This window comes from Papilio polytes, unplaced genomic scaffold (assembly GCF_000836215.1).
Source record: "Papilio polytes unplaced genomic scaffold, Ppol_1.0 DF824047.1, whole genome shotgun sequence".
In the NCBI taxonomy this organism is placed as follows: Eukaryota; Metazoa; Arthropoda; class Insecta; order Lepidoptera; family Papilionidae; genus Papilio; species Papilio polytes.
In genome coordinates, this window is record NW_013525157.1 from 5,659,175 (window position 1) to 5,673,046 (window position 13,872).

Sequence of the window (13,872 nt, forward strand, 5' to 3'; positions counted from 1 at the left end):
CACCTAGCTCCAGTGCCGGGTTGATATGTGAAATAATATAATACATGTTATTTATAACCTCAAAATAAAATGAAGAATATATCTGGTAATATTTAGCAAAGACTGCAGTATTCCTAGACTGCATCGATCGTGAAATAGACCGTCTGTAACCAATATGATCGATATGTTTGTTTTCCCGCGCAAATCGTAATGGAATTTGCCATTTCTTCTGTACTATTATTTCTTTTTCGGATTCACTAATGGTTTAAAAAAATTATGTTCAAAGAACAATCTGTTTTAAAAAAACTTTAAACATTTATTTCAACATCTAAAAATACGTCTATTTCATAATTTTTAGGTGTACACAGTTCTGTTTGTTGTGGTTTAGTCTCGAACATCGGCCTAATGATTCCATAAATAAGTCACAGTATTGACAGAAATAGCAAGGCTCTGCACACTTAAGGTCGATGGCAATTTATCTATAAATAGTTTCCGAGTTGAACGTTGTGGCCAGGCGGAGACTGCGAACTCGGATAAAGCTTTAAAACAACTTAATGGATTTTGATGCGGTTTTTACCATTATTCAAATCACTTGTGGAAGTTGTAAATCTATTTTATGGTTCACAACTATAGTGTTTACTATATTGTTGTTAAATATATTAAGGAGAAAGATTTCTGTGCATTTGTAAATGGACATATTTTTTTAAAAAAAAAAAAACAAGTTTATTTAGATACACTTGGGTTGTATAGTTTTTTGTTTGGAAAATAAAAAATTATATTTCTTCGATGGCTTTAACATAATACTGCCAATATTATATACGTATATTTATGGTCGTGTAATATAAGGCCCATCTCCGAGGTTAAATAACAACAAAATCGAAAAGTCGCAATTAAGGGAGTTGCTCGTACACAAAATAAAAATGGTACAAAATCAGAAGCGTATTTCGGCAACGTATTATGATTTTAATATATCAAAGAGACTTTGCAACGAACTCAGATGAATAACTTGTTTTAAAAGACACGAAACGTCAAAGTTAATGTCGCTGTAAGGCTTCGTGTTTTCGTTTTGCAAACGAGATTATTGGTTGCCTTTGTGATATTTAAAAATATAAAACACAAAATCGGGGTTTTCACATATTTTTATTTAATATGGAAAATTTCTGCCACGTCGCATTGTTTTATATTCATGCATTTCGTATAGCATTGAATGACGTAAAGTTTTATCGTTTCACATATTCGCGAAACGCCACTAGCTATCATTTGTCAGGTATTGTATTCCTGCGGGTGAAAACATTTATTTTGCTGCGCTTGCAACAATTTGCATGTGGACGTCTCGCATTAATCGTGCGCTTAGTATTCAAACCCTGTTTTATATAGCCGTATAAATGGTAGTTACATCAAATTTACTATAATATTAGGGCAGTAAATGTTAACTGTGCAACGTTTCTCTTAAACATAGTAATCTGATCTGATCTAACATTTAAGTAAGGTTTATTAATGCGTCATCATTTCTGTTTTAAGATTAAGGAGTTTGAAGATATGAAAAACAGTGTAAAACGGATGTAATGTCCAAGACGACGACGATCATAATTGTACCTTAATCCGAGTCATCGCATTGGGACATCAAATAGGCTTTTAACTTCGCTTTTCTTTTTTCATTTACTGAATACCGTAATAAGCTTTTGAATTCCGCTCATTAGCCGAGGCAGAAGAAAAACACAGCTTCATAAATGTGAAAATCCAACGGCTAACCTTTATAGCGTCGGCATAATTTAACCGGGATATTACTTTGTATAAAATCGTACAGCGCGTTTTATTACGGAAACGAAGTGAGTGGAAAAATGCTATTTTATTTATACCAGTCTGTCTCACGTATTAGATTAAAAAACAAAAAAATGGAATGTCTAGCTTTCTTTTATGTTATTTTTTAAAAGTTAAAATAGGTTTAACGTTTACTAAAATCCGCGGCCGTTGCATTTAGTTTGCGCGGAAGCTGATAATGAGGTTGGGGCTCGCAGTGACCCGGCCGAGGGGCCCGAGGTTGCGAGCGGTCACTCGTGTATGATATATGTGAATTTTTATAGGCTCTTCACTATGCATTTAATATTTCATGTTGACATTGATATAATCACGATGGCACATTAATTTTATAACTGTAAAAGATTTATGAAAACATGACGTTAATGCTTTTCGCCTATAATAAAGACATAAAAACGTTTTTTATTACATCCTATTTGTAATTGAAGTAGTAGGTCTGGTTACAGGTCAGTTTTGTAATTTTAAACACGCCATTATGACGTAATGGTTTATTTAGTTGTAATATTATTGAATTCGGAGGCTTTATTTCATCCCGTATAGCATCGATTGTACGCTCAGTAATTCATCTCGTTACTGCGCAATGTAATTTGGAACTCCCTAATGTTTTCACAGACTCAAAGTTAAATCGAGTTGTTGTTAAACTAGTTCAACATAGAAAGAATTCACTTGTCAAATCCTTTATCGTTTAACGAGATATATTCCCGATGAAATTTCAATACGTTACGTACAAAAAGACAAACGTAAAATACATTAAACGGTTACTTCAAATATACTTTTTGTAACTGTGCAAATATTATTTCTCTTTCAAATACGTTAATGGTATTTACTTTCCCTATACTTAGAAGCGTCCTTCGTATCGTGTGTATCCAGTCCGTAGGTTAATGATTTTATTTTTGCGGGAACTTTAATTAAAATATAAATGCGAGAACAGAAAGGCAATGATGGCTAATAAGCTTTTGGACGACAATGGGGACACTAAGGCCGCGAAAGGTGGCGGTAAGGGACATCCGAGAAGAGAATTTTATGAATATTGTTAACAGTTTCCATAACATTAAGGTTTCTGAGCGAGTAAGCATTTTATAATGCGCCTTATTAGCACTCGGAATACGTCAATGACAATTTTCTTTACAATTTGTTTGGGCTGATGTTTGAAGTAAATGTTTTACTTTTAAATTATGTAAAGACTAGGTTTCGCACTCGAGTCCGTCCGAAAGAAATTAAAAAAATAAAAACAAAAGCAAGTAGCCTATTTCTTCCAGACTATCCTATACATCTATGCCAAATTTCATCGAGATCTATTCAGCCGTTTAGGTTACAAACTCTAACAAACATCCATTTTTCAAACTTTCGCATTTACAATATTAGTATGATAGAATGAAGTACATTATAATTTGATCGATAAATGAATTAGACTTGTAAGTAGAAGGCGGTAAGTTCGTAGATAACGTACGCAATTCTTCATAGATAGGCTTTACAGTTGTAAGGCTTTCACTATTGTGTATCTATTATCGTGTAGGTTCATAACCTTAAAACAAGGTAGTAAATATAATAGTTCAAAATGTATTGTGTAATTATCTACAACCTATGATTATGACGAACAGAATTACCTAATCTGATTTGCACAGAAGACATATCTGTGTTTTTACTATATCTATATTTAGATGATGTCGACATCCACGTGACTAATATTCCAAACTTGCATATCATTTAGGGCATCTGTATATTTCAACCGAAAAACATCAATTATTTTTCATGTTAGACGAAAAACTTTAACTTCCTTTTTTCTGTTAAAAACGTCTGCAGCAACTTTTTCTCAAGAGCACTTTCATTCTTTAGCCATTAATCATTTGTCAGTTCACTGCTTGTTTTTTTTAGCTTTAAAGTTGAATGTTTACGTGTAATTTAAAAAAAGTGAAAGTATTTACAAAATAGACGATGCTTATTGCGATACAGAATTATATAAAGCATTTGAAATCAATTGTTATATGTTCCTATAACAGGCAATATTGTAAAAGAGACTGCTTGTTACGTTTATCAGATATATTTTTCAGTATCGCATTGATAATTATTTTATTCGCCTGATGTACTCAGACCTCACATCTCTTTACTAACTTCAATTTAATCTTTAACCCTTCCCCTGAGTGATATTATAAGCCACCTCTATAATGACCTTACTAATTAAATATTCTACCATTACTTGCCGGCGGTCGTATCCACACAATATCGTCGCTAAATGTTCCCAACTTCAAACATACAAACGAACTTGTAACTGAATTTAAACGGCTTTAATATTTTTGAAGATTACGATCCTAATTGTGAATATAGTAGAAGGCTACATTTGTAAAGAACATCTTATGAATATATCTAACGATAATTGAAATACAAAAATTGGTTGTGAAATACTATCAACATCAAAAGAAGATAATATATTTCATTTAGTTTATTATAATAAAAGCTAAGCTAAAGCAAAATAATGTAGCCTAAGTCAAAAGGATAAGCAATTATAATGAAAAAGCAGTAAAATGAGATTTTGTAATAAATCTGAGAAACGATAAAACAGCTTTAGATGGAATAATAAGTTTTATGTGTTCGGAGAACTATCTCGATTTAATCAGCAGCTCGGATTTGTTCGGAGTGAGTAACAAAAGCATTAAAATAATGTCTCTCATTTACCAGTGCCAACGAAAAAGAAATGTGAACCCGATTCAGCGTTCGAATTGCATTCTGAATTTATATTCAGCGAGAGGACATTTGTCAGTTGCTTGAGTGGAATAGAAATTCATTCTCGTAATAAAATTTTTACTTACCTGCAATTCACGCCTCCGCAGACACATATTTTCGAAAGTTTCGAATTCCAAGGAAAGTTTACAAACCTTTATTGGAGTAGAATACTCTCGGATTTTGCATATTCCTGCAGTGTTTTAACATATTTTTAAATGTAAAATGAAATGTGATAGTTCTTTAGTTGATTAAGTGTAACATGGCTCGAACTAGCGCGACCCGAGTGTGGGACGTCCGTCCTTTCAACCGATGTACGTGCAGGGGTTTTATTTTGCGCCCGGGGCTTTGTTGCAAGAATACTGAGCTTGGAGGCGAGAATCGCGCTGAATGTTAAACGGTCGATGAATGGATTGTACGATATCCATTCGTAATTTATGCCATAAAGATATCTATCTAAATGTTCTTTCATGCCCCCTCGGTATTTCTTTTCTATTGTTACAATAGTATCGAATGTAAAAAAAAACACCATTTGAACGAGAAAGGAATACCTCATCCTTCTTGCAGTTGAATTTGTTTTCCCTGACGTAATTTATAAAATTAAACGGGGAGTCAATAGCTATATGCTCATATTATATTAAGTGTGGCTCACATGGCGGAGCATCGAAAGGTATATAAGGAATTAATAATAAGCACCCGTACAAACAGTGATAAGAGAGCCTTTCCGTGCCCATTTAATACTTAATGTTATGTTGGAGAAAAATGTATTCTGGCAACATTGCTGAGAGAGAAGGGTGAATTCAAAGTATTTTCAGATAACTAAATTACATTGGTGTTTAACAATTCGATTTTGAATTAAATGTATTGAACTTTGAAAAATTTATTGCTTTTTATTTGCATTTTTAACTTTAGTAAAATAATAATTACATTAATACACATGTAAGTAGTTTGATGTGTTTATTACTTTTAAATATATGCGTAAGGGGTAGTAAAAATTGGATACTATTTTTTGTTCTTTACCACGAATAACAAAATTAATTGATATATTCTCACAACGTGGAATACAAATGTAAATTTTCCAATAAATATAATTATATTATGAGTTGGGAATACGGACCTTTTCCAATTTCTCAACAAGATCCACAAAAAAGGTCTAATGAAATTAAAATGTTTTAAAAGGTTTTTGCAACTGAATAATAATGGGAGCGCGGTTGTCATTCGGAGCAGTGTTGTAGACAGTTCACTTGGCCCCGGGGAGGATTTCTGAATTAAAACACCCCGACTGTATAATGGTTAAGGGTTGCGAGTTTTATTTTGTTTTTGTGTAATTTCTTCTCCTGTCAGTTACTTAGTCATTGGAGTGTAAATAATAATCATTTAAATCGAATACAATATTTCATATCAAATAGATTTTTATCGTATTGTTTGTAAGGGTTTCAAGTATCTTACGAAAAATGTGATCTACTCTAAGTAAGGGGTTGGGAGTTAATTTTTTTTTGCACAAAAATTATAACGTAGGTAAAATATATTCATGTTCTGTACTATTCAGTAGGCATAGGAGTCAACCTGGTAATTGGATGTGAAAATAATTTGAAGATTTTGAAGCTATCCTCCTACATAATTTATGGGTTCGTTATTTAAGCGAAGGTATAATGAAAGGGTAACTGTTTTCCTTTTTTGCTGTTTTCTTTGATTAAATGCCAACGACTAAAAGTTGTTTTAAAATACTGGCTTTAAAAGGAATGGGCTACAGTACTTTTTTTTAATTGTATTAAGTTTCGTTCACGTATGTACATATAACTATTTATTATTTTGTTTATGAAGTATAGAATCGTTACCGTCTTTTAGATGTTTAATTCAAAATAATTTTATTGGATAGTAAAGTATATTACAACTATGTTATATATCACACTATTTGATCTTTGTAAATTTACATACATTTAGGGTAAATTTATCCAATTATGCAGCGCACGTAAATTCAGCTTTGATTATATTTATAATCCTTGAGGTTACAGTTTGAAAAAAGCAAAGCAAAAACAATTGCATCACAATAATAGTATAGTTGCAATAAAATCTTAACACAATAATATAAGGTTAGATATTTTTATACTAGCTTTCGCTCGCGACTCCGTTCGCGTGGAATTAAAAAAAAGTGAGTAGCCTATGTGTCGTTCCAGACTATCCTCTACATCTATACCAAAATTCAGCGAAATCTGTTAAGCAGTTTAGGCTACAAACTCTAACAAACATCCATCCATCCATCTTAACTTTTGCATTTATAATATTAGCATGAAGTATGATTATTAAAGACAATTAAAGAAATGAGTTCAGATGTATCAAATCGTAAATATTTACTCAATCTGTAAGTACTTGTATTTATGAAATTCGATTCATTCTACAGGCCTATTTTGATAGCCACGGAACGGCACACCGAACCTTCGTAATTTTAGAAATTCATCGAATCTGGAAATATTCCATCGAACAGGGAAAATTGAACAAACCTACAAAAAGTACCGAGAAAGATAAACCAATATGTCAATTAAAATTGCAGATGAAATTAAAATTTAATTAACGTATAATTATGAATGTAATTTTTTGTTACCTTTTGACAGCGGTTGTTTAGTAGTTTTTACATCGACTTCAAATATGTTTGTGTCCAGAAAAATATCTATAACAGGTTAACTTCTTGAGAGGTCTTATGTAGTGTTCATAGAGTGTTGAAATTCATAGTTTTAGAATCGAACAATAACGTATTATACGATTTGCAGAGGTTAACAAGTGCCTGGTTCGTTGTATGGATCTCTTCGTATTAAACTTTTGAAGTTGTTTGGGTCATAAATTTGCTACGCTTTTTCTGTATAAATCAATTCTCCCGTAAGGGATATAATTTCCGAGGGTATAGAGGAAATTTCGATAAATCTTATTTTTGAAGCTTAAATAGATGAAGTTATCTACGTCGTTACGCTTTTCGGTCGTTTTAAAATTAATTATCTAACTTCGGTTTAGCAAATCTAATAATTCATTGCTTGGATGTCTCATCGGTTCGCAATGACTGATTACACGGTTACATCGGGAGCTTTGAGTAATAGTTTTAAAAGACCTTTGTTGAAAATATCTGATGAAGTATAAAAACACTGAGATAAAATGTATGATGGATGGATGGATGTTTGTTAGAGTTTGTAGCCTAAACTGCTGAATGGATCTCAATGAAATTTGGCATAGATATAGAGCATAGTCTGGAATAATACATGGGCTACTTACTTTTGTTTTTTTTTTTTAATTTTTATTTAATTCCACGCTTACGGAGTCGTGGGTGAAAGCTAGTGGTTGTTATAAATAGATTTGGCATTTCTTTCGTCTTAGGATTAGCATCGTCAGTATTTATTTATGGCTAAAATTAGAAAATATTAGAGCATAAATCACCATATAATGTGGGCGTGGGGAGATAAATGAATGAAAGGGGTGTTTACAAAACACATTAAAAGCTGTTAGTTGACACGTTGAACACCTGCTGTGTATAGGATTACGTGTGTCAGGGAAAACCTTTCTGCTTATCTTGCTTTATAACATATAATATGTACTGCAAATAAAAAAGTAAAATTAATTTTAAAATAATTTATGTAAAAAGAGAGTTTTTAAAAGTTATTTAAAATATGACTCTATTTTGGGCATCAAAGAATTCTTGGATCAAATTACCTCGAGATAAATAATTTGTTTCTTTTTTATTTATTTCTGAATATTTTAATGGTAGAATCTTATAAAAGGTTATTTACATTTAAATGATGATAAAAACCTTAAACATTAACTATTACAGATTTTAGTTAAGAATGATTTTATTGAAGTAACGGTCCTATTATAACCACAAGAATGTAACATATGTATAGAGGATCAATATTAATATTTTATATGAGGAAGGTTTCATAAATAGCGAAGTAGCGTCGAGAGATTAGCGTTCCGAATTAATAAATTACAAATGGCGAAACCACTGTCCGAACTCCGCCAAGTTTCCCAATTCCTAATCGTTCTAAATTGCCTTTACTAATTCCTAAATATAATAGGAAACCTTTTAACAAGGATTAATTTACTCATGAATTAATTCACTAACAAGTATGTTGTATAAATATCTGAACAGTTTTATAGTTTTGCAACAAAGTCTAGCTGTGAAGTACCTAGGTGTTATAGACGGTCGGTAATATTTTATTCTTTTAGTAGCTTTCACTCGCGATTCCGTCCACGCGGAATTAAAAAAAAAAACCAAGTAGCCTATATGTTCTTCCAGGCTATGTTCTACATATATGCTACATTTCAATGCGATTAGTCTAGGAGTTTAGTCTACAAACAAAAATCCATCCATCCATCTAAACTTTTGCATTTATAATTTTAGCATGATTTATATTTAAATAAGTGAATTTTAAGCTAAAAATATCGTCTTTCAGCTAAATTGTAGACATGCGTTAGTTAATGTATGCAATCTTCTATATAAAATGTATAAATAATCGTAAAAATAGTATAATTTATGTTAGCGGTATGGCGAGGTCTCATTAGTAGAGACGACACGGGCCGTCGCTCCTATGACAGATTGTGTGTTGCCAGAAAACCAATTAAACTTGTCCACAACAGTAGCCGGTACAAATTCGGCAAGATTAATTGGTGACTAAACATTTGTTGTAGAAACTCGACGCGTGTTAGTTGCTTGTTTCGCGCGATAGACGCGAAAGTTTGTTTACTATAATTGGGTCATCCTGTCCACTAAACACACTTTACATGTAACTAAAAGGAGTTTAGAATAATGCAATTTTCTGTTATAATTTGAGTTTGCTTTCGGTTTTTGGAAATCGCTTTATTGACGTCTAAGAATATTGAGAGAATCCTATACAAGTTAATTTGGTAAATCATAAACAAAATGAGACTTTTAAACATTGTACTCAACACAATCATTAAGGTATATGTTGTGACTTTAATTTGACATTGTCCTTAGACTAATCAATGAGAGAACAGGTACGCGGAATGACAACGATATGAACAACGGAAAAAATATTTACTTTTTATTAGTAAATTAGGAGCGTAAATGAAAAAGTATACTAGTATAGTATAATCTGTGATCAAAAATAACAAAAAAAAGTGTGATTCCAAGACTAACATCGTTTTCTATAACTGTTGTACAATTAACAAATGTTCTTTATTTTCTAAAAAAAATATGCTGAATCTTAATATCGATATTGAGAAACACCGTAACGACTATTCGTTCCCTTAGTTTGCGCACTGTTAACCCCAATAAGAATATTTTAGTACGATGTTCACTTCTCAGCCCATAATTTCAGTTATAGTGTTAATTTATGATACAAAAAGTTGAGCGAGGCAAACTGCTCGCCGGCTGCGACTCCACAACCACAAACACTGCTGGTAGCAGCACGGTACAACTTACAACAAAACATATAAAACTGTTTTTATTACCCTTTTGTTTTTTCTTATTCCATTTTATCGTTGTTACGAGATTTCTCATAACATCACTGGCAAATAAGAATCGTGATAATTGTAGAAAATACTAGTTTATATTTGTATTGAAATTAAAAATATTGTTTGCTTTTAATTATTCAGTAGAGTTCAGTTAACATCCGCTACATTTGAAGCAGGCCACGCCACTTGCATACAACTTGTTTCGCTACTGACTTCGACTCAAACATTACACATAATAACTGTAACTTCCATATTATACTCAGTTACATTTTTTTTCCGTAATAATATTAACTCACTAACCGTAATTTTATTAGTACAATTGTAGTTGAACCTTGTTTATAATCGTATTACTGCGCCATTGAGGGTAATGAAATGGACATATAAGTAACACTTTAGCGTTGATTTCTTAAACTAGGGATCGCCCCCGGTGACCATGCGAGTTTGAGTGCAACAGTGAATAATTGTAGTTGGTCTTAAATAAATACATTTTTAAGATTGTATATTAGGTAATAAATTAAGAGATGCAGTTTCCTCGGGCGTATCGAATACGGGGAATATTAACCGCCAATAAATTACGGCGTAAAGCCGTGCTATCATCACATACCAAGCAGATTAACACCTTCGAGAACATAATATTGACTTCTACGAATTACACATGAGGAATTCAAATAATTTCGCGAGTATCAATCAATGTAACAGATATGTTAATGTTTTTACTGTTTCCAAAACACCTTAATATCTCCTTTTTTGATACAATGAGAGTAACGACAAAAAAATCTCGTGGGAATAAATCGTTGAGCTGCATAAAATTATATACATTTTGTTATTCGACGCTGCTATAAAGAACCTTGTCCTTATTAAAGGTTAGTTAATGTAGAGATTAAGTTATTTAACGTGTGAATTTTGTTGACAGGTTCGCGTGATCACGGCGTGATGGAGACGCGTCGGTGAGGGCGCACGGCGGGCGCTGCGCACCGCCTGCGCCCGCCCATGGCCTCCCTCTCAATAACTAGGTACAGAAATTATGTAATTTTCTTTTTTGTTCTAGAGTTCTAGAGTTTGCAAAGTATTAAGAAGTGATCTTCTGTTAAAATTACCATGGCCTGATGATTTGTTCTAGTCAAATATTTTAAAATAAACATTGTCAAAACGAACGGCCCTTTGCTGTCAGCATCTATTATTCTGCTATTTTTCGATGGTCATAGACTACAATATTTTTTTGTTTCAATAATACCCTTAGCCTCGCTTTTTTAATAAGGTATCGCCTGCTTTTTGTTCTATTTAAAAATACATATTAAATTATCAAATATATAACAAAGGTGTAACGGTGTAGGTTTTTGGTGCGGTCGTTGGTGGTGTTGGTGGCATGGAGCATAGTAGGAGCCGCAGTGGCCCGCGCTCAGCTGCTAACTTCAGCGCTGGTGCCCGCCTGCCCCACGCAGTGTATCTGTTTATCACAATCTCAGGTACCATTCAAATTCAATTCATCCTCAACTCAACTCATCTCACTTCTGGTGTTACGGATGTCAATTCGTTGACCACAGCTATATTTCCACCACTCGTTTGCACGTTTTCAAATTTCAAAAAATATTTAGTTCATCGCTCATAACCACCCGTTATATTATGCAGTCTATGCCTGATACAGATAAAGATGAAATGTTTTGATAACAATTCTGCAGAATTATACTATGTGAACGATCCTTGTCAAAATCGTTTTATTATCTGCAAATAATAATTTTACCGGAAAATACCAATAAGGAAAAAGAAAGGAATAACCTACGATGTTATACAATATACGTTTATTTTATTGACTTTTACGCTATAAAAATAATTTCTAATTACTCTATTTCATTTTCGCAAGAAGTAACATCCGTATTAATAATGTTATTTAGAGGTGCTGTTACAGCGTCCGCTTCCTTGGCTCTTTGCCAAAGAAACAATGATAAGGATGAAAATAGGAACGAAACCTCGGCAAAGTATACAAACGTTTTAGAAAATATCCAAATTACAGCTTTAAACTGATACTGCTATAGCTTAGTTGCACTATCGTAAAAGCCTATACTATGCCTGGTTTCTCAAAATAGCCCAAAAGCAGTAAGCAATAAGTCTATAAATTTGCAAAGAATTAACCTTACAAGTGATTAGGTCGATTAATCAGATAAAACGATTCATCTACTAATTCGAAATTATCACACTGATGATATCTTTAAAACCAAATCCTTGGACTAGCTCCTTTATTAATGCTTCTTGAATAACAATGTTTTTTGACAATGGCCTTTATTTTGCAGGTGGTATGTAACAGCGCGACGCTGCGCGGAGTGCCAGCGGCACTAAGCGCGAGCGTAATGCAGTTATCATTGTCGCGCGCCGATCTGCGCGTGTTGCGCTCTGACGCATTCGCGCACCTACGCCAATTGCGCCGCCTCTCCCTCGACGCCTGCAACCTCACCAGGATCAAGCCGTTCGCCTTTCGCGGCCTGCCACGACTCAACGAGCTCTTCATACAACATAGCCCGCTTACCACGGTCGACGCGTTCGCCTTCGCCGCTCTGCAGAACATCAGCTCGATAGTTCTAACCCACAACAAGATAGCGCAAATCGAGGGCTACGCTTTCGCCGGGACGAATTTTATAAAACTAATATCCCTTCGTAATAACCCTATCAAAAGAATCCTCGCTCATGCATTCTCTGGTTTGAACGATGTTAATCAAATAGAATTACCCTCCGGAATCAGATCTATCGAGCCACAAGCCTTCGCTGGCCTCGAAGGAGTGGGTGTCTTGGAGTTGGCATACATGGATCTACCGGCGCTCGTTCAAGATACTTTTTTCGGCATGACGCGCATCGGGCGCCTCGCTTTAAGGGAATCCGACCTGGGAGTTATACGTGCTGGCGCCTTTGACGGTCTCCGTATCGTAGATACTTTGGAGATGTGTAATAACAAAATCGATGGTATAGAAGAACTGTCGTTAATACAGAACAATAGTGTCCATACGTTTAAGCTAACCGGTAATCATATGCTAGAGTCACCGGAAGCGGTCGTGTTGGAAGTAGATATTGTTGTAATACGCGGTAATCATTTGCCTTGCGAGTGCGGTCGGGATCCTATGGCCAATCCTTTGGCTCTGTCGCAGGAGTTTGCCGACGAGAATTTTTGTATATCGCCTTTAAAAGTCCGTGGGAGGAGTTTGTCAAGCGCGGCGGGTGCGGCGTGCCGGGGCGAGGGCGGCGGGAGCGCGCGCGCGCGGGCTGCTGCGGGCGCTGGCCACGCGCCGCGCTCCGTGCACCCGCTGCTGCCGCGCCTAGCCCTCACGGTCGCCGCCATCGCTTTCTTATCCAACAGCTAACCGCCCTCGGTGTTCAATTATATACGTGTTATATGTGTCTGTAAATATTGTAACATAAGTGAATATAGAGATGCGAAATTTTACATTGAATGGGTCCGTTCATTCAGTATACGTTGGACCATGATTAAAACTTGCCTTTGGAAAACTTTGTGTTTCATTTGTGAGTGTATTCAAAACTGCGAAGAAACATTTGCTTTGGTACCTGTAGCTGGTTTTATGGAATAAAAGAAAAAAAGTAGCAATTTAAATGTAGCACAGTTTTCCGGTGCAATATAATGAGCGGTGATATTTTTCATGCTAAAGAATGCCCGCATTACATAGGCCTATGAGAAAAAAATTATAGTTTTCTTATTCATACAAATACCTAGGGAGGACATTGATACAAGACCTTGTTAGGTTAGGTTAGTTAACAACTAATTACATTAATTTCCCTGGGAGAGAAAGGAAAGCGTTCTTCAGGTTTGTGGTAAGTATTTATAATTGTTCTACTTTGGAGGTACAATTTATTCTTTCACCGTGAACACTTCATGTACATTTTCGTGCAGCACTGTAT

General features: G+C 34.4%; 1 protein-coding gene across 1 annotated transcript; it reads left to right on the top strand.

Moving 5' to 3' along the window:
* The first annotated feature begins 10,627 nt into the window (after nucleotides 1-10,627).
* On the top strand, nucleotides 10,628-13,319 carry LOC106100370 (slit homolog 3 protein). Its single transcript, XM_013279198.1, has 4 exons — nucleotides 10,628-10,664; nucleotides 10,886-10,919; nucleotides 11,306-11,438; nucleotides 12,261-13,319. The coding sequence occupies exons 1-4, from the start codon at nucleotides 10,628-10,630 to the stop codon at nucleotides 13,317-13,319; spliced, it is 1,263 nt and encodes a 420-aa protein (XP_013134652.1).
* Nucleotides 13,320-13,872: the final 553 nt, after the last annotated feature.